At 47.5% G+C, this 22,267-nt stretch overlaps 1 protein-coding gene across 3 annotated transcripts in view; it reads left to right on the forward strand.

Moving 5' to 3' along the window:
* Positions 1 to 22,267, forward strand: part of LOC146832875 (E3 ubiquitin-protein ligase DTX3L-like) — a 570,028-nt gene that overhangs the window by 381,723 nt on the left and 166,038 nt on the right. For all 3 annotated transcript variants that reach the window (XM_085600299.1, XM_085600298.1, XM_085600297.1), the window contains exon 7: positions 14,984 to 16,495. In XM_085600299.1, the coding sequence (XP_085456425.1) occupies positions 14,984 to 16,495 (1,512 nt within the window). The remainder of the gene's footprint in view (positions 1 to 14,983; positions 16,496 to 22,267) is intronic.

Consider the following 22,267-nt stretch of genomic DNA (forward strand, 5'->3'; position numbering starts at 1 on the left):
AGCTAGAGGCTCTTATGCAACACCTCCCAGAGAAACACAAACGTAAAGCTCATGACCTAATACAGGAGGGTAAGCTCATTACTAACACCTCCATTAAATGTGCCCTCGACGCAGCGGACACTGCTTCTAGAGCTATAAATACTAGTCTCCTGCTTCGCCGTCATGCCTGGCTCAGGATCTCAGGGTTTAAGCCAGAAGTCCAGGCATCCATACTAAATCACCCCTTTGACCAACAACACCTATTTGGGCCAAAGGTGGACGAAGCATTAGAAAAAATGAAAAAGGACACGGACACAGCAAAGTCTATGGGGGCATTACAATCCCAAACCCCTAGACGCTCCTTTCGACGATCGTCCTTTCGTAGCACAGGCAGAGGTTACTCCACCGATAGTGCCTCTACCTCCTACAAGTCCCCTCCTCAAACTACCTTCTCAAAGGGCTACCAAAGAGGTGGATACAGGGGCAACAACAATAAGGGCAGGGGCAAAACCAACACCACACGTTCTGCCACACCGCCCTCAGAATGACTTCCCCTCGCTCCTCCCAGACCATCCCACTCCGGTCGGGGGCAGACTACAAAACTTTATTCACGCCTGGGAGTCCATAACATCGGACAAATGGGTGACCCACATTATTCGGTCAGGGTACTGTCTCGAACTAACATCTACCGTACAATGTCACAGGAACATTCCACACTGCTCAAACAGGAGGTGACCTCCCTCCTACAAAAACACGCCATAGAGCAAGTCCCCGTCAATCAGCAAAATTTAGGGGTCTACTCCCTGTATTTTCTAATACCGAAAAAAGACGGGACCCTGCGGCCCATTCTGGACCTCCGGCCTCTAAATGCATACATACATTCGGACCATTTCCACATGGTCAGCCTCCAACAAGTCCTCCCACTCCTCTGTCAGGGAGACTTTCTCACTACCTTGGATTTGAAAGACGCATACTTTCATATTTCAATACACCCTTCTCACAGGAAGTACCTCAGGTTTGTGGTGGACGGTCAGCATTACCAATTCACGGTTCTCCCCTTCGGGGTCACAACCGCGCCACGGGTGTTTACCAAATGCCTAGCGGTAGTAGCAGCACACCTCAGATGCCAACACATTCACGTCTTCCCTTACTTAGACGACTGGCTGATAAAAGCCGCGTCCTACGACCAATGTGTGCAACATACAAACAGCACCATCCAACTGCTCCACCAGCTAGGCTTCACGGTGAACTACCAAAAGTCCCACCTCATACCATCTCACACAAAGCAATATCTCGGGGCCACTATAGACACCTCCAAGGGTATAGCCTATCCCAATTCAGCCAGAATCGCAAGCATACAAGCCTTGCGCCAAACATTCATTGCTCAGCACTCTTTCCCAGCAAGAGTGTTCATGAAGCTAATAGGGATGATGGCATCTTGCATTTTCATAGTGCCCCATGCAAGACTCCACATGCGTCCACTCCAAGAGTGCCTGGCACGGCAGTGGAACCAGGCCCAGGGACAGCTGACGGATCTGGTGTTGGTGGACGGCCGCACCCATCACTCTCTGCAGTGGTGGAACACCACAAACCTTTCCAAAGGGCGGCCGTTCCTGGACCCGGTTCCTCAGGTGATTCTAACAGCGGACGCATCGCTCTCCGGCTGGGGAGCGCACCTCCTACACCTCACAATGCAAGGTCTATGGACGCCACAGCAAAAGTCGCTCCACATCAACCATCTGGAGCTATTGGCGATCTTTCTAGCCCTAAAATCCTTTCAGAAACAGATTTCAGCCAAAGCAGTCCTCATTCGCACAGACAATATGACTGCAATGTATTATATTCAAAAACAGGGGGGAACACACTCTCCCCAGCTCTCCCGCTTAGCACAGAGCATATGGAGATGGGCAATTCGACAAAACATCTTTCCCCTGGCACAACACGTCCCAGGCATACAAAACACCATGGCAGATCTGCTCAGCAGACAAACGCAACAAATACACGAATGGGAACTGCATCCACGAGTTCTTCGCCCATTCTTCCGCAAGTGGGGGCATCCTCAGATAGACCTCTTCGCCACCCACGAAAAAAAAAATGCCCAAGCTTCGCCGCCAGATACCCACACCCATTGTCCAAAGGCAATGCGATATGGATGAACTGGTCAGGCAAATTTGCATACGCCTTTCCACCTCTCCCACTAATTCCATTAGTGGTCAGGAAGCTACAACAGCACTCCCTCACACTCATTCTGGTAGCCCCAACATGGGCCAAGCAGCCGTGGTACACCACACTATTACAGCTATCAGTGGTACCACATCAAAAACTGCACCTGTCCCCATGCCTCCTAACTCAGAACCATGGAGAAATCAGACACCCGGACCAAGCTCAGCTCAACCTTGCGATCTGGCTCCTGAAATCTTAGAATTTGGGTACCTTAACCTTCCCCCTGACTGCATGAACATTATCAAGGAAGCCAGACGTCCTACCACTCGAGCATGCTATGCTGCAAAGTGAAAGAGATTTGTTGTTTACTGTCGTAACAATACAATCAACCCTTTAGATGCATCCATACAACACATTATATGCTATCTACTCCATCTTCAAAGGTGTAACCTGGCATATTCTTCCATACGCCTACACCTAGCAGCGATTGCTGCTTACCTGCAAAACAGACAGCATTTATCACTGTTCAGAGTGCCCGCTATTAAAACCTTTATGGAAGGCCTTAAACGAGTAATTCCGCCCAGGGCACCACCTTCCCCTGTATGGAATCTAAATGTAGTTCTTACAAGGCTAATGGGTCCGCCCTTCGAACCAATGCATAAATGTGAGCTACAGTTCCTCACCTGGAAAACAGCTTTCCTCGTAGCTAGCACTTCCCTTAGAAGGGTTAGTGAAATACAAGCGTTCACTATACAAGAACCCTTTTTACAGATACATCACAGCAAGGTGATACTTCGTACAAATCCCAAATTTCTGCCCAAGGTCATTTCCCCCTTCCATCTTAATCAATCGGTGGAATTACCTGTCTTTTTCTCGCAACCTCAATCTGTTGCGGAAAGGGCTCTACATACAATTGATGTTAAGAGGGCTTTACTGTACTACATACAAAGAACGCAACCCTTCAGGAAGACTAAACAATTGTTTGTCTCCTTCTCTCCACCGCATAAAGGCAACCCCATCTCTAAATCAGGGATAGCTAGGTGGATTGTAAAGTGCATACAAATTTGTTATCACAAGGCAAAAAGAACATTATCTGTTCCACCTAAAGCCCACTCTACAAGAAAGATAGGGGCTTCTATGGCTTTTCTAGGGAACATACCCTTAGATGACATCTGCAAAGCAGCCACATGGTCAACTCCGCACACCTTCACAAAACATTACTGTGTAGATGTGCATTCCAAGCAACAAGCTAGTGTGGGCCAGGCTGTACTAAAGACACTATTTCAAACCGCTGCAACGGATACCGGTGGTCGCCGCTAGGGCTGGGTACTGCTATATAATCTATGCAAAGTGTACAATCTGCAGCTCGTATGCCTCGAACGGAATATGCTACTTACCAGTATGCATCTGTCCTTGGCATGTAGAGCTGCAGAGTTGTACACGCCCACCCGCCTCCCCGGCTACCTGTATCCGTTCCAGTCTATCTTATTTAGATACAACACACATGGGTTTCTTACTGTTATCACTACGCTCCATCATTTCCCTGCTGGCTAAAAACTATCTGAGGATGGAGCCGAAGCCCATGCGCAGTACGGACCGAAGGAGGAGTCACCGAACTCGTGACTTCCAAAGACTGTCCAAGAACAAAAACAAACTGCAAACATCCGGGCCCAACACCAGGTGGCGATCTATGCAAAGTGTACAACTCTGCAGCTCTACATGCCAAGAACAGGTGCATACTGGTAAGTAGCATATTCCTTTCAGCCAATGAGTGACATTGTTCCTCAGCTGCTCCGGTGCTTCTAGTGCATGTAAGGTAAGTGATGGGACATTCGCCAAAACAGTAACATATGGGCGGGCTGCAAAGGAGCTGATGGATCACGGAACAAGGCACATCAGACCGCTGTTGTGTCAGTCTCTTTCCTGTATCCCTCCTGCCTTCTCTCCCCCTCCACTCCTCAAGCCTGGAAAGAATGACCTGGTGGGGGAGGGGGCATGATTTATGATCAGAGCGCCTGCATTCCCCACTGGTAGATCCACCTCATTGGGAGGGGGCCCGGGGAGAGGAGTTCTGGACAATTACTGGAGTTCTGCCTTATTCAAGATGGGCTGTGACTTTGCCAGTATAGCATCTGACACCGCCCCAAGTTTTTTCGTAATAACCTTCAATTAACCCTAAACTATAGTAAATGGGCCTAAAGACTATTTTCCAAGATGGGTGTAAACGCTGCCGAGAACGGCTGCTCAGTCAACGTGGATCCATCAGGATCTACTACAGTGGATGTGGCAGGCTTGTGTTCCCCTCGATTCCTGGGTTGATAATGTTTTTTCTCACTTGGCTGCTGGGCAGTGGGGGAGAGCAAGCAGACTCCATAAAAGCATCTGTAGTAGGAGGGACAGAAGACCCTGGGTCAGGGCCACTGGTTGGACCAGGGCCTTGTTCTCCTAGGGCTTCTAAAGAGTGTGGGAGGAGATGGGGAACAACTCATCAGCTGAAAGCGACAAGCGTCTTTCTTCCAACTCGATCTCTTTGGATAAGACTTCATCTGCGTGAAGAAGAAAGGGGGAACACAAGGCTAACGCAACATTATCCACCCGGGCAACGCGAGAGCAGACGTGGACATATTAGACCCCAGTTGGAAGGGAACACGGGATGGGCCCTGGGATATACTGCCAATAACTACGGCCAGGATATATTTGTATCACGATGTGTGATTTAACAGATTGATAATAAATGCCAATAAAGTTTGTTTAAAAAATAAAATCTGTGTGCAGAAGAAAACCATCTTGAGTCGAGTCTTTGGGTGCTTTTTGTTGGGTAATTCCTATCTTGGTGTTCCCTATTGTAAGCTGCTCAGAACACTGGTGGTCAGTAGCTCAAATTTGGCTCCTGGGACCAAATCATGCTCAGCCAGTGCCTATAGTCCAATCCGATGTTTTGAAATGTAAGTTTCACAAAACTGTTAGCCGCCTTTCCACTTGAACCAAGAGAATGAAACACTTGGGAGTCAGTAATTAGTTCCTTGATTTCAAACAGTTCATCCCTCCATGACCACAGCTCCTCTGAAGGTACTGAGATGAATGCTGAGCCAGCAGTGATCTCTAAATTTGGCGGCTGGTAGTCTGTCAGGGTGGTGGGTGCAATGGCCTCCCCCACCTTGACAGAGAGCAGGCTGCCCGCTAAACCCTAAATCAGGCCCTTAATCTTTAAAGTCAAGACCTGTGATAAGAGTGTGTCAGAGCTTTTTGCTCTTTAAACAAGACTAGAAAGCTAGACAGGGGTGTCAGCCCTAATACTTACTGTCAAGGCTAACATCCACATGCAAGTGGTAAAGCTTTGATATTTCAAGTCGAGGCTAACAACCAAAGAATGGAACTGTGCCCTATTGCCGACTGCGAAGGCCACGATGAGAACCAGAGCCATAATACCTACAGGCGTGACTAACAACCATGGCATGGCCCAGAGCACTGTCTGCAGACAAAGCAAACAACCAAAGTGTGGTCTACAGTCCTGATTTCTACAATGAAGGCAAACCACCAAAGCATGTGCTACAGCCTTACCTTTTATGACCAAGGCATCAACGCATGTGTTAGCCTAAACCCAAGGCAAGACCGAGAATTGTTAACGACTTCCAGGGTCAGAAACTTAGGAATGGCTACAGCCCTAGGGGGATATTTATGAGTTGTTCACGCAGCGTAGCAAGTCACTTTTCTACGCTGCACTTCTTGACAGGGAAAGGGCAGGAATGTGCTGTATTTAAACGAACATGGAGCACCTCTGCATTTTTCCCAGCGCTGGTGCCGCTTTGGCTGCCTAGCACCAATGCAGGCACCCTTGCAGCATGGTACAAGGATGCCAACGATGCACAGTGGATTGCTTTTGTGCCAGAAGGGGCACCTTCATGCACAATAACAATCCATTGAGGCATTTTCCTATTTCTATGTGTGCTACAGAATGCATCACATCTAGAAAGAGGAAAAAACAAGAAGAGAAATACATATTTTCGAGGCATATGAGCTGCAGATTACACACTGTGCAGATTACACACTGTGCATGGATCACCATCTGGTGTTGGGCCCGGATGTTTGCAGTTGTTTTTCCTCTTGGAAAGTCTTTGGAAGTCACGAGGTATGTGACTCCTCCTTTGGATCGTATTGCGCATGGGCTTTGGCTCCATCCTCAGATTGTTTTTTTCTGCCATCGGGCTCGAATGTGATCTTCGCGCTCAGGTTCCGAACAGTTTCCAGTTCTCCAATCGACGCGCAATCCTCACCCCTTTTCGCGGTATTGTTTTCGATCGCGATCCCCTCACTCGACGCTGCTCTCATCGATCAACACCTTCAATTCCAGTCATCGACGACGGCCTTCGGGCCTACCCAAGCTCCGGTCCTGGCTAATGGAAAGGACTCCCTTCAGGAAGTGCCCTCGATGTGGGTCCAAATTCCCCCAAACCGATCTTCACGAAGTATGCAACCTCTGCCTCTCCCCTGAACACGAGGCTCGAGACTGTCCGGCGTGCAAATCCTTCTGGTCCAAGAAAACTATTCGAGACCGAAGGGCACGCAGAACTATGGCACACTCGTCGACGGCGATCCCAGACATCTTCTGAGAAGGCGTCGACGATCCGGAAGGACAACACACCGACGAGGGCCTCGTCAGCGCCTCCGAAGCCGACGATTCAGATGTGGAGGAGTTCACTCCGGCACAGAGGGTCGTGAGTACCGAAATCCCCCCCACACCCTCGACGGCATCGAAAAAGGCCTTCTGTCACGCCTTTGCCTCCGAGCCTGGGCACGACCAAGAACACTGCTTCACACACCGCACCTTCGGGACCAGTAAAGAAGCTTATTAAGCCTTCCGGCGGCTCGGGCTCGAGACAGCCAAACCGTCGGTGCCGAGAAACACTCCTCCGCAACGACGCCGAAAAAGAAAATGGCCACCTCCTCGACACCGAGCTCCTTACCGAAGCACTCGGCGCCGAAAACCAGCTCAAGCTCCTCGGTACCGACACTGTCCCCGGAACCGAGCAAAAAACACAAGGCCACCGACACCTATATCTTGAAGCCGAAAACCATCTCGGAGCCGAGTAACCAACCAGCCCTTTCGAAGCCGCATAGTGCAAAACAGCGCACTAGTGCAGACTCTAAAACCAAAAAACCTACGGCCCGATGCCTTCAGCGCCGACGGACAGGCCACTCTCAGAAGAACTTTTTAAGCCTGATCCATTGCAAAAAACACTGGTCAAGGATCCTAAGACTGGACATTTGATGCTCAGCATCAAAAAGAGACAGCTGGACAAGCCTGCCCCAGCTCCACCTCCAAAGAGGAAAGACTGTGCTACTTCCCCTCTAAGAATACCCACGCCCCCTCCTCCAACCCCTCCACCTCCCCCTCCTCCACCACCTCTTTCTCCCCCACATCATCATTCCCCCACACCCTCTCCGGATGATGACAATGATGATGTCTATGATGACATAGGGGATGAGCCCCATGACCAACCTACAGGGGACCCCACTCCCACTGGCTCCCCAAACCCATGGGACGACTATAACATTCCTGATATTCCTAACGTCCCGCAGGATGATCTCTACCCTTCGAGACCATCCCCACCAGAAGATTCATTGAGGTTCAACCACCTACTCCAGAGGGCTGCACACTACCATGGTGTGGATCTCCATACCGACCCCGTGGAGGAGGACTTTCTCCTTGATACTTTCGACACTACACACAGGGCCACCTCTATCCTGCCCATGCTCAAAGGAGTTATCATGCACGCGCCGGAGGTCTTTAAAGATCCAGGCAGAGCCAGAATCATCAACCCCGCATAGACAAAAATTATAAGGCCGCTCCTACAGATCCCACCTACATCAGAGGGCCAGCACCACTAGATTCCCTGGTAGTGTCTACAGCACAAAAGAGAGAAACCTCCCAAGCATCAGGTGAAGCACCACCACCTGATAAAGAGTCAAAACTCTTGGACGCATCGGGCAAGCGCACTGCATCCCAGGCTGCCAACATATGGCGCATCGCAAATACACAAGCGCTTCTGGCAAGATACGACAGGGCCCATTATGACGAACTAGAAGCCATAATGCAACACCGCCCAGACAAATATAAAAATAGAGCCAATGAACTAATTCAGGAGGGCAAAACCATCACCAATACCTCCATCCGCTGTGCCCTAGATGCAGCTGACACCGCCTCTAGGGCAATTAACACCAGCGTCCTCCTCCGTCGCCATGCCTGGCTAAGGATTTCAGGTTTCAAACCAGAGGTGCAAGCTTCCTTCCTGAACCACCCTTTTGACCAGGAACATCTGTTCGGCCCAAAAGTAGATGAGGCCCTGGAAAAGATAAAGGAAGACACAGATAAGGCGAAATCTATGGGAGCCTTACAATCCCACACTCCCAGGCGCTCTTTTGCCGCTCTTCCTTTCGAAGCACATCCAGAGGCTACTCCTCAGACACCGCTTCCACTTCCTATAAAGCCCCTACCCAATCCACCTTTACAAGGGGTTACCAAAGAGACGGATACAGAGGCAACAATAATAAAGGCAGAGGCAAGACAAACACCTCCCGCTCTGCCTCCACCCCTACCCAATGACTTCCCTCCACTCCCCCTTGACCATCCCACTTCGGTCAGGAGCAGTCTCCACAATTTCCTTTCTGCCTGGACTACCATCACCTCAGACAAATGGGTAACACAAATAATTCGGTCAGGCTATTGCCTCGAACTAACATCTACCCCCCCAAACATTCCACCCAAACATCGCCCAATGTCACAGGAACATTTAACACTACTAAAGCAGGAGGTAATCTCCCTCCTACAAATGGGGGCAATAGAACTAGTTCCTATCAACCAACACGATATAGGGGTTTACTCCCTATATTTTCTCATACCAAAAAGAGACGACACGCTAAGGCCCATCTTAGACCTCAGGCCCCTGAACCAATATATCCACTCAGACCATTTTCACATGGTCACACTCCAGCAGGTACTTCCCCTGCTCTCCCAAAACAATTTCCTGGCCACATTAGACCTCAAAGATGCCTATTTCCACATTCCTGTTCACAACGCTCACAGGAAGTTCCTCAGATTTGTGGTGGACGGCCAACATTATCAATTCAAAGTGCTCCCATTCGGAGTCACCACAGAACCACAAGTATTTACTAAGTGCCTAGCAGTAGTGGCCGCACACCTGCGAAGACAACACATCCATATTTTCCCATACCTAGACGACTGGCTAACAAAAGCCAGCTCATACAACCAGTGTGTACAACACACGCACGCCACTATCCAGCTACTTCACGAACTGGGCTTCACAGCAAAAACCACGCAAAGTCTCATTTACAACCATCCCACATAAAACAATACCTTGGTGCCACCATAGACACCTCAAGAGCACTAGCCTACCCCAGTCCTGCCAGGATAACAAGCATTCAGGCTCTACGTGCCAAATTTCTGCCACAACACTCTCTTCCAGCTCGAGTGTTCATGCAACTAATAGGGATGATGGCCTCTTGCATATTCATAGTACCTCACGCAAGACTCCAGATGTGTCTTCTCCAAGAGTGCTTAGAACGCCAATGGAACCAGGCCCAGGGTCAACTGACAGATCTGGTGTTGGTAGACGGTCGTACCCATTGCTCTCTGCAGTGGTGGACCACCAAAAACCTTTCAAAGGGCGACCGTTCCTGGACCCGGTTCCTCAGATAGTACTAACAGCGGACGCATCGCTCCCTGGCTGGGGAGCTCACCTACTACATCACACCATGCAGGGCAGGTGGACACCTCAACAAAAGTTACTCCACATCAACCATCTGGAGTTACTAGCAATATTTTTAGCCCTAAAATATTTTCAAACACAAATCTCAGGCAAGGCTGTCCTAGTCCGCACAGACAACATGACAGCCATGTACCATATACAAAAGTAAGGAGGCACACACTCTCCACAGCTCTCTCAGCTAGCACAGAGCATATGGAGATGGGCCATACCCCAGAAAAATCTTTCTCCTAGCCCAACATGTCCCAGTAGTCCAAAACACTATAGCAGATCTCCTGAGCAGACAAACTCAACAAACCCACGAGTGGGAACTCCATCCACAAGTTCTTCACCCCTACTTTCAAATGTGGGGGCATCCACAGATAGATATCTTCGCCAAATGGCCAAGCTTCACCGCCAGGTATCCACACCAATTATCCAAAGGCAATGCGATATGGATGAACTGGTCAGGCAGATTTGCGTACGCCTTTTCGCCTCTCCCACTCATTCCATTAGTGGTGCGCAAACTACAACAACATTCCCTCACACTAATCCTAGTAGCTCCAACTTGGGCCAGACAACCGTGGTACACCACACTGCTGGAACTATCAGTAGTACCGCACCAAAAGCTATACCTCTCTCCACACCTCTTAACCCAGAACCATGGAGAGATCAGACACCCGGATCCAGCTCAGCTCAACCTTGCGATCTGGCTCCTGAAATCCTAGAATTCGGTTATCTAAATCTCCCCCCAGACTGCATGAACGTCATTAGAGAAGCTAGACGTCCTACCACTAGAGCTTGCTACGCAGCCAAGTGGAAACGATTTGTAGTCTATTGTCACAGCAATAACTTCAATCCCTTAGATGTGTCCATTCAACACATCATATGCTATTTACTACACTTACAGAGATGCAATCTAGCCTACACGTCTATTCGACTGCACCTTGCAGCCATAGCAGCCTATCTACAAAACAGGCAGCACCATCACTCTTTAAAGTACCTGCCCTAAAAGCCTTCATGGAAGGCCTCAAATGAATAATTCCCCCCAGAGTGCCACCCTCACCTGTGTGGAACCTAAACACCGTTCTCACCAGACTGATGGGGCCTCCCTTTGAACCTCTACACAAATGTGAACTTCAATTCCTAACATGGAAAACTGCTTTTCTAGTAGCCATCACTTCCCTCAGAAGAGTCAGTGAAATACAAGCACTCACTATTCAAGAACCTTTTCTGCAAATGCACCATGATAAGATTGTTCTACGTACTAATCCAAAAGTCCTCCCTAAAGTCATTTCTCCCTTTCACCTAAACCAATCTGTGGAACTACCCGTATTCTTCTCGAAACCACAGACCGTTGCAGAAAGAGCTCTCCACACACTAGATGTAAAACGAGCCTTACTCTACTACATCGAGAGAACACAACCTTTTCGTAAAACCAAACAACTGTTTGTCTCTTTCTCTCCACCACACAAGGGCAACCCCATCTCCAAGTCGGGGATAGCTAGGTGGATTGTCAAATGTATTCAAATTTGCTACCACAAAGGAAAACGAACGCTATCGGTTCCCCCTAAAGCCCACTCTACACGTAAGATAGGGGCTACCATGGCATTCTTAGGGAACATCCCCTTAGATGATATCTGCAAAGCAGCTACATGGTCAACACCGCACACTTTCACTAAACACTATTGTGTAGATGTGCAAATTAAGCAACAAGCTAGTGTGAGACAGATTGTACTTAAGACATTGTTTCAAACCACTGCAACAGATACTGGTGGTCGCCTCTAGGGATGGGTACTGCTATATAATCTATGCACAGTGTGTTACCTGCAGCTCATATGCCTCAAACGGCAAATGCTACTTACCAGTATGCATCTGTTCTTGGCATGTAGAGCTGCAGATCCACACACGCCCACCCGCCTCCCCGACTACCTTTATCTGGTCCAGTTTATCTAATTTAGATACAACACACATGGGCATCTTCACTGTTTCTTACTACGCTCCATCATTTCCCTGCTGGCGAAAAACAATCTGAGGATGGAGCCGAAGCCCATGCGCAATACGATCCAAAGGAGGAGTCACATACCTCGTGACTTCCAAAGACTTTCCAAGAGGAAAAACAACTGCAAACATCCGGGCCCAACACCAGATGGCAATCTATGCACAGTGTGTAATCTGCACAGTGTGTAGATCCGTAGCTCAACATGCCAAAAACAGATGCATACTGGTAAGTAGCATTTGCCTTCTCCTCGTTATGCCCTACCTGGAAGGTGTTTTTTTTGGCCAATTCCCAGGTCTACCACTTCTGGTAAATCTGAGAATGCATCAAAATCCATGAATGTTGTGTGGGGACAGCCATGCAGCACCCATGGAACGTCTCCCTGGCACAGAGTAAGGCAATGCAGCAATGGCGCTGCGTTGCTTTACTCGGAATCCATTAAGCCACTCAGGCTTCATAAATCTAATTTTTGAGCTGCGTCAGTCTTGCACCCCGTTGCATGGTGCAAGAGCAGCGCAGTGGGGTTCGTAAATATGTCCCTTAATGCTTACAGCCAAGGCCAACAATCAGGATATATGCTGCAGATATAATACTTACAGCTGAGGCCAATGCTCCATATATGGAAAAGGACCTAATAGCTGCATACAAGACCCACAGCTATCAAATCAAATCAAGGAGTATTTATTTAGCGCACACATCACCCAAAGGTCTCGCGGCGCTGGCGAAGTGATAGAGCAATAATGTCTGCAGCCAAGGTCAACAACAAAGGCATAAGGTGCAGCAGCAATGCTGACAACCAAGGCTAACCAGCAAGGTTTAGACTATAACCCTGATGTGCCTAAGATGGTAAGAACTGAGCCAAAATGTTTACTGTCTCGGCCATCACCCAAGACATGGGCTATCAGCCTACTGCTTGTAGCACAGACCAACAACCAAGACAGAGGTAGAGACTCTATTTCTTACAGCTAAGCCTGGCACAGGGTAGAGCACTAATCCTTACAACTAGTGCTCACAAGGCTGGTATTTAGGCCAGCAGTCCGTAATGGTCAGAACCTATCACCTACAGCAGCGGTTCTTAAACTGTGGCCCGGGGACCCCTGCAGGTCGGCCAAATCTTCTCAAGGGGTCCACAACTTATTAGAAAATTAAATAATATTAGCAGATGAATAAAGTATGTAAATAAAGAAGCAAAACGTACAATTGAAAATTATAAAACTTTATTTAAATGTGAAGGAATATGAAATTGGAGACTAAAAATGAAGGGCCTCATTTATGAGCACTTTTGCGCCGCCGGATGCACCGCATTTTTAGGTCTCGCCTGACCCAGCGCATGCGCTGGTCTGGCGAGACTTTTTGAGAGGGCGGCAAAAAGTGCTACCAGGCCAGCCTAGAGCTACAGTGCATGTGCGCGGGCGCGTGCGCCGCACTTTACCACAAATACTTTCACTTTCGCGGCCGCATTGATGTTTGATCGCGATCACTTTCACTTTCATGGCCGCTTTGCATAGCCAATAGGTCTCGCTTTTGGGACCTTATAAGTATTCAGTTATGCAACTGTTGCATGGCTAAACACTTGTAAGGTCCCAAAGGCGAGACCTATTGGCTATGCCAATGCTTGTTGATGTTACGGTGGCGCAATGTGCCCCGGCATATTTACAAGGCCACATAAAGCCACTTTACATGGCTATTCATGACCTTGTAAATATGTGCCCCTTTCACGCAGAACACTGCATGAAAGGGGCATTCCTTGGGTGTTGCTGTGGGTGTACCCACGCAACACCCATGGAATCTGAAGCATTCCCATATTTACGTGAAATCGTAAACCTGGGAATGTGTCAGAATCTAACGCAACCCCAGGGTTGGCGTTAGGGAGGCGGAATGAGGAGAAATGTGTGCGCTGCTTCTGGCACAAAATCAATCAGCTCCGCAACGCAGGCACTCTTGCACAGGGATGCCTGCATTGGCGCATGGGAGCCCATTGTGTGCCAGTGGAGGGAAAAAGGACAGGAATGTACCATATCTCATAGATATGGCACATTCCTGCCATTTTGTTCTGACATAGCGCAGCGCAGCAACATTCCTTGTGGCACTGCTCTACGTCAAAACCTCATGAATGAGGCCCTAATTTAGTAACTTCAGAGTGATTTATGAGAGCAGTGCAAGTGCATCAAACAGAATATAGTATGGACGATGAGTGGCCTCGATTGAATTTAGAAAAGCTCAAACTTTCCTGTTAAAATGTTGTTTTTGTAATATTTGTTTGAGAATTAAATAAAATGTTTTATTTGTTTATTTGTATGATGAATGTATGTTTCTGTATTTGTTGTGCATTTTTTGAGGTTCAAATCATTGAGAATGCTCAGGCTGGGGTCTCTGGCTTCCAGTAATGACTCACTGGTGGTCCCCAGATTCCAATAATGATTTAGTGGGGGTCCCTGAGTTCCACGAATGATCAAGTAGGGGTCCACATTAGACAAAAGGTTGAGAACCGGTGACCTATAGCCATGGTTAACAACAAAGATATGGACAAGAGTCACAGTGCCACTAGGTAAAGCCAAAAACGAAGGTATGGGCTAGAGTACTAAAGTATACAGCTTCAACTAATAACCAACTAATGTACCTGGGCCATAATGGTTATGGTGTTATCTAACAGTAGGCCGTAATGCCTATGGACAAGGCTAACAACCATAGTATGGGGAAGAGTCTTAATTACTAAAACTAATGCAAACTACTCAGTGTTTTGGCTAACTGTCTTCGGACTATGGACAAAGTTTACTAACCAGTGTTGGGCCATCATATCTAGGTAAATAAGAAAAAATGTAAAGCACTGATCATCAGCGATTGCAAAGAAGGCCACAACCAACAACCCTGTATAAGGGCAGTGGCTGTGGCAATCAATGTATGGATTAACAATCGAGTGGCTACAGTTGGGCTCATTAATCAGTAGGAATCAGTGTCCAAGGTCGGTAAGATAAAGAATGACTGTGTCAGCAAACTGCAAACTATTAAAGTAATGTAAACATTATTATGTTTTACCTACAGAAATAAAACCAAAATCAAATTTTGTTTCTGTCCTCAGCTTTATATGCCGACAACTGTAGAGTGGGACCTGTGTACCGTTGAACGGCCTCTACGGGACAAAGTGGAAGAACTGATCAAGTCAAGCACTTTGAAATATAGAGTATTAACAAATGACACTGTAAAACTAGAGGGCTCATTTGAAGATGTGGCCCTTTTGAATCAGTTGGTGATTAATCTTTATAAAAATGTTTGTGGTGAAAAGGTACCTGACGGAGCACAGGGCAGCGCTAGGACACCGCATTGGACCCTTCCGGAGGATCAGAACATGGCAGCCATCTTGTCAGAGAAGCAAGCACAGAACCAGCTGAGTCTTTCTCTCTTCCATTATGAATACCTAAACCAAGCATGCTCAGACGTCATTTCCAGTTTCAAGAATCGCCACAAGGTGGACATCCAGCCAGAGGTGCTCTTATCCTTTACAGACACATTGTCAGGTGGACCACATCACAATGCCGCAGCACAGGAGGCCTTCACACAAATATTCCAACCAATGATTAAAGATCTGGGACGCACAAGGGTTTCGATTGCAGATTTTGAGAGAACTAAAGTTGTGAATGCATTCAAAGAAATTCGGGAGAAGAAACCTTCCTTCATCCTGAAAGAACTAGATGGAGCATTCGTCATTACTGGACCAGCAGGTGGCTTAAAACAGGTGGAAACTGAGCTCATGGATCTGCTCAAGGCAAAGTCCACGGGGAAGGTGACTCTAAGAATGAGGCATGAATTAACATCTACATTCACAGCTATGGAAATCCCAAAAGCTCATTGGGAGCTTTTGGAGAACCAGTTTCAGAAAGAACTTGATGCCATCAGGGCCAACTACCAGATTCAGATAAAATGCCAAGGCAAGTCATCTGAGGGCAATGTTCAAATTGTTATTGAGAACCAGAATGGTGCCACTGACCTCTCTGGAAATGCCCTGCAGGCTTTTGCAAGCCTGTATCAACAAGCTATAACCAGCTGCACTGTCGTGAATGTGGACATTGACCACAGGGATCGTGTAAGAGAGCTGTGTAGGAAGATTCAACCCACTCACTCAAGCGTCAAGTTGATAACATCCAAAGGAGGCGAGCTTTCTCTCATCGGCATGTCACAACATGTGGAGTTAGCTGTCCGATACATTAAGCAGCGACTGGGTGACAAAGTGTTTGTAAATCAGCGTAGTGATCTCTGTGAAGCTCGTGTCCAGTCTGGTTCAGGGGCAGTGGCAAAGGAATTGGTAGCAGCAGGCAGTTTGCCAGAAGAGGAGAAATGTAGTATCTGCTTGGATGCCTTCACAAATAAGATGACCACAAAGTGTAGGCACTCCTTCTGCAAAGATTGCTGGGACAAAGCAATGGATGCAAATCCACAGTGTCCTATCTGTAAAACTGCCTATGGGAAGATGGAAGGTAACCAGCCTGAAGGGACTATGACACATGACATAAGAGACCACCTATATCTTCCTGGATTTGGGTACCAGTGTGGAACCATAGAGATCCAGTATTACTTCCAAGGTGGCGTGCAGTCAGTAAGTAAATGGAAAATTCATCTGAAAAAAATGTAAATATATTTATTTCTATTGTTTCCAGAAGAAAGAGGACAGGAAGTGAGAGGAACAGTAAAAATTACCTTCATGGTAACTTCTATGCTCTTAGATCTTGCTCTCACTCAGTACAGTTGGGAATTACCTGTGCTGGCATTACTTGGAAAAAGTTCTCTAAAAATAACGCAGTAATTTTAAATAATCTGTTGTCCTCTATGCAGTAAGCTTCCCTCCACACATGTGGGCCCTCAATATACGGGCATCGCAAACCACTGCAACTAGTTCTTACAAGGTTTTCCCAACATATAAGTTGTGCACCACAAACCATGCTGTTGAGGGGATGGAGAGGTGGGTGTTGGGAAGAAAGGAGGGCAAGCACTAACAGTACCTTAATCCCCATGGAGCAAATTTTTCCTTACTCAGTCATCCTCTACTCTTTCCTGAAAGGTTGGATAAACAGACGCAACAGCTTAAACCCCTTAGAAAGGGGACGACTGCATCGGCCCAGCGAAGATTCAAACAGATTGCCTAGAGCTCGCAAGAGAGCATACATTAGCCCATTTTGCAGCCATACGCATGGATGCAATAGGGATATCCTTTCGAAAGTCCATTGACGCTACCTTTATTTTAGTGGAATAGACATGCTGTAAGGCTTTGAAATGTAAGCTACTATCCACCTGGCAAGAGATGCTTTAACTGTTTTGTTGCTTGGAATAAATCATCATGATGACAAATAGTTGGTGAGAAAGTCTGAAAGATTATGAGTCTGATGCACTAAAAATAGGTCATAAAAATCTGGTCGCAATTTGCAACCAGTATTTTTGCGACCAGTAAAGAATTTTATAAACTGCCCTGTCTGGTCCAAAATAAACTTATTACATTTACGAAAAGAAAGGGGCCCTAAAGGGACCGTGTCCCTTTTGTGGATTTATTACCGCTCCCACCTCAGTAGTCAGTAGTTTTTCAATGACTGGATTTTGGTCACAAAACAGTGATACTTCTCATAGCTAATGACATCTCGGTATGAGATGTATCAATGTTTTGCTATCAAAATTGCAGAATATTTACTGACTTGTAAAATTGTTTTAGTACATTGTAAAAAAACATTTTGGCAAAGAGCAATTCAAACTGTTTGTGACTGTAAAACGTTTGGTACGTCTGGCCAGTTGTCCTTTCTAGATAAAGCTTTAGAGGCCTTAATACATCCTGATTGTAAAGTCTCTTCAAACACAAAAAAAGCATGGGGTCAAGGGTAAAAGTCCAAGAGGACTATTTATTGATTTCAGTGATTTTGCTTGTAATACCTTCTGAGTCAAAGAAGGGATTGTTAAAGGACAACTTTGGCTTGGTGGAAGATGATGTAAGGGCCTTCAGAAAAGAACTTGGAGCTCACTAAAACTTCTGGCAAAGTTAATCTCTAACAAAAAGGCCATCTTGCAGGTTAGCAGATCCATGCCTGTAGTCCATTTATTTGAATTGTTTAAGCATGAGTACAGTCAGAATTTGTTTTAAGTCCCTCTAATGGCTATTATACTAATCGAAGGAAGGGCATGGAGAAGACCATCAAATGGCACCTAAAAGGGGTGCATGTCTTATTCAACAGTTCTACAATGGCAGGAATATAATGCTCACCGGAGCCAGTTAGCCCATGGCTCAAAGTCAGTGGGCTCATATAAAGGAATATTTCTTTCCAGACCAACTTGGGCCTGCTTCTTTAGGCGCAGTGGAGTTCTACACTGCAAGTGCAGCATGAATTATCCCTGAAGGGTCCTTAAGCATCTTGCAACACTTTTATCAACCCAGACCTCCCCACCTGGTTTCACTCAGGGTGCTCTGCAAGAGTTTCTGGGCCCAAAACTGTGTTGACCTGGAGCCTACCTCAGTCTTATTTCTGATCCTACCCTTTTGAGGTTTCTCCTCTGCAGGAGGTGCCGCTACCTCAATAGGAGTCTCTTCTGAAAACAGCTGACAAGAAAGCCGGTAAAGGATGCTAGCTATACCTATCTTCTTCCTTTCTTCAGTGTTAACCTGGAGCCTTGTCATCCATTTCCACATTGTCCCCTTCCAAGGGAATAGTAAAAGTAATCAGCAGAGGCTGCTAAAGCAAAGCCTCAGACTGCTTGGAGAATCTTTTCATGGTTTACAAAAGCCCTCTCCTTTGTGATTTGCATGCACCAATGGCTCTAATGACAGGGACCTTCCTGCCACCATTATGGTTTTTCTGAGCATAGCACATAGATATAGGATGCATGTTTCATTTCACACCTTTTGGTCTACAGATGCTCGTGGCTACCAGGGACAAGTCAGTTGGTCCTTCTTTGGTACCTTCAGTGGTGAGAAGTAGATTCCCTATGACGGGGGGGACACATGAAGGATCCTCCACTGTACAGTCCTTCTTTTAACAAACTTGACTGTAATTTAAAGCACCCTCTGGTTTTCGAGCTGGTGGAAGAAGCCATGCCTCTATTGCCCACTTTGCGGTCCTCTCCATTGGACCCATATCACCCGGGCTTCTGCTGGGAGCCCTGAAAATTGCCACTGTCATTCTTCTCAGGTGTTGGGCCATGCTTTTGGGAACTCTTGTCACATTGGACCTATAGCCATCAGTCTCCTGTCACTTCTGTCCAGCACGTTGGCAATCCACTTAACAACAGCTACAACAAATTGCTTGGTATAATTCTCCATAAGATCAGCAAATACTACCTGAGACCTGGTGGACACTTTTCCCTGAGTTTCTCAACAAATTAAAAATATATTCAATGAGTCAAAATCATTACCACTCAAGGGATTGTGACAATGTAGAGTTGCTGCCTGTGCATCATCAGGGCCAACCTTTGGAGAACTACAAGCCAAATAAAAATGCTCTGGCGAAGCGACAGCATCTGCTGGTGTGGGAGGGTACAAGGTTCTTGGGAACATTCATTCTGGAAGGGATGGTGGGGACCTCTGACTATATCATCAGGGACTGAAATGGGAATTTGGGTGACTTTATCTCTAGTTTTAATTCTCGTATCTTTTGTCCTATCCTAGCTCTAACCTTTTGTTTTAAAACTCTCCATCTGTTACTTAGGTCTCCCACCCTCTCTCTCTTCTTTCATTCCCCCTCAGTGTCCATCAATCCTCTTTCTCCAAGGATCTGCGCTACGCTTCCTAGGATCTTAATCTCACATTTTGTAAATCAAATCTTCTCTGTCTAGGGATTTGCCTGGAGCAGGTCTAATTCTAATTCCTGGAGATTTAGAGTATCCTTCCTATGTGTAAATAGGAATGCATGTTGTAGTTCTATAGTGTTAACCTAGCTAAATACACTAGATTGTCTGTACATTATGTTAGGCCCACCTCAGTTACTGAACCCTGGGTATGGAGGGATTAGAAGAGGTAGTAAGGGAGGTGATGTATCTGTCAGGAGACTCTGCAATAGGGAACTGTGTGCGGAGGCAGGCAGCTGGGTTATCAGAGCTGTGTTTTGCATTTCCTGTACTAACTCTACAGCCCTAGAGTCACTCACAAATAGTATCCCTACTGGGCTAAGAGGCCAGGATAGAAGCCACTAGTTGATCTTTCTTTTTGTCAGGAGTAATAAGTCCCTTTGCAGAAAAAAAACTTCCTTCCACCAGGCTACAGTCAGATCTCCCAGCTCATATTAAACCCAATTCCTATCTGCCATTTGAAATGTAGCTTAGCTGTAAGTCCTGGACTTATTAAATGCTGTTTGATCTCTCTTAACGTGAAGTCTAATGATCCCTCTGCTTTCACCCTTGTGAGGAATATTTTTTGGTCTTAAAAGCAGTCAGAGGTTACGTGGCAATAGCTATTAGGAATATTGTGTTCGAGGCATGTGGGCTGCTGAATTCATATCTGTGCATAGATCGCCGCCTAGTGTTGGGTCCGGATGTTTGCACGTTGTTGTCCTGGAAGAGTCTTCAAAGTATCCTGGGATAGGTGACTCCTCCCCTGGACTACAGTGCGCATGGGCATCCTCTCCATCCTCAGATTGTTTTTTTCCGCCATTGGGTTCGGATGTGCTATCTTGACTCAAGTTAGGAAAATCTTTTTTCAGGCCAAAAGGCCTTTAGTTCGCGTCGGTACTGTTCTCGATCGGTATCGATAGTATTTTTGTTAGTTTACTAACTTCCAGAACAAACTTTTGCATCTTACCCGACCGTCGATTCGACATCAACGATGGAATCGAGAACACCATTCAAGAGGTGTCCGGTATGCAATGCGAAATATCCCCACGTCGACGTCCATCCGGTGTGCAACAAATGCCTTTCACCGGATCACGACGAATCTACATGCATGGCCTGTGCCAGATTTCGATCCAAGAAGACTCTACGGAATCGACGAGCGGCGAGAATCGAGGCGCAGCAAGCGGCACCGGCCCCGGCCGACATCTTCAACGCCGAGACCGAAGATGTCGAAGAAGTGGAGAACCTACCCTCCAGTCCCGTTTCCGAACATGACTCCGGATCGGAAGACGTCCACGAAACACTCTTTCGCAGAGATGAAGACGACACCGAGGTAGGAGACTACAATGAGGCCTTCGGGGCCGAAGAGAGTAGCTCCGGTGACGAGCAAGGCCTACCCGTTCAGACTGAAGAAAGCCCAGTGCAACAGTCTATGGCTCCGGTCGAGGGATCGCCTTCGGGCCTTACCCAAGACCTATCCCGCAGTTCTTCGTCCCCGCCCTCGGGCCCGGCCTCGGACATTCAGCGGCAGCCATTAATGCCCAAAACGGCTGGTTTCCCTTCTTCAAAACCGAAACCGAAAGCTGTATTGGTTCAATTGAAACCGAAACCGAAAGTGGCGCTGGACGGATCGAGGCCCTCCACACCTTCGACGCCAGCAAAACACATCGGCACCGAGCGCACCAAACGAGACTTCGGTGCCGAACTCGAAGCGGCCGACGTCGGAGTCGACATAAGGAAGAAGGCCTTCGGTACCACCAAACCTGCTCGGCTCCCGGCACCGACGCAATCGATCCGACCCCAAAGGTCAAACAGCCTGCTGCGTCTCACACCGCTTCCACGGCGACACCAAAGCCACACTCATCGAAGAAGTCGACGGCCATTCCCGCCCCTCGACTCGATGACCCACCGGCGCCGAAAAAATCCACGACCGCCTCAACAGAACCGGTCGGTGCAAAAGACTCAAGGGCGCTCCAGACGCGACCCATTGCTGCGCAAAGCACCAAAAAGAAAATGGTCCTCCAAGACACGTCGGGCTCCGAACCAATTAAAGCTCCAGCAGCCTCTTCGACACCAGCCAACATTACTTTTGGCCTGCCACCATCCACGGCCCCGAAAATGTTCCAAATCAGGACACGGGTGACCCATACCACAATCACGCCTGCCGAACGCTCTGCGGAGACGTCTCCATCGCATCTAATCGACGCCGACACCGGCAGGATGATTATCCACAAACGGAAAATAACTTCGGAGCCGGCTTTGGACTCCTTCAGGATTCCACTTAAAAGAAAGCTGCCTGTGGCTACAGAACCAGTTCTTTACGAACCTTTCCACTCACCCTACCAGGATCCACAATCCTTCTCTCCCACACACTCCGACACGGATGCGTTGGTGGACTACATGGGTGACCAAGTCCCCTACCCCGGAGACATGGACCCTGACGGCCAACAGGACCCTGATCAAACTTGGGATGACCCTGTGGACCCAGGTGCACCTATGGATGCACAAGACCCGCAACTCTATGGAGCAAAAACATCTCCCACAGAGGACACGGCAGCGTTCAACGCTC

Source organism: Triturus cristatus, chromosome 4_2, assembly GCF_964204655.1.
Source record: "Triturus cristatus chromosome 4_2, aTriCri1.1, whole genome shotgun sequence".
NCBI lineage: Eukaryota > Metazoa > Chordata > Amphibia > Caudata > Salamandridae > Triturus > Triturus cristatus.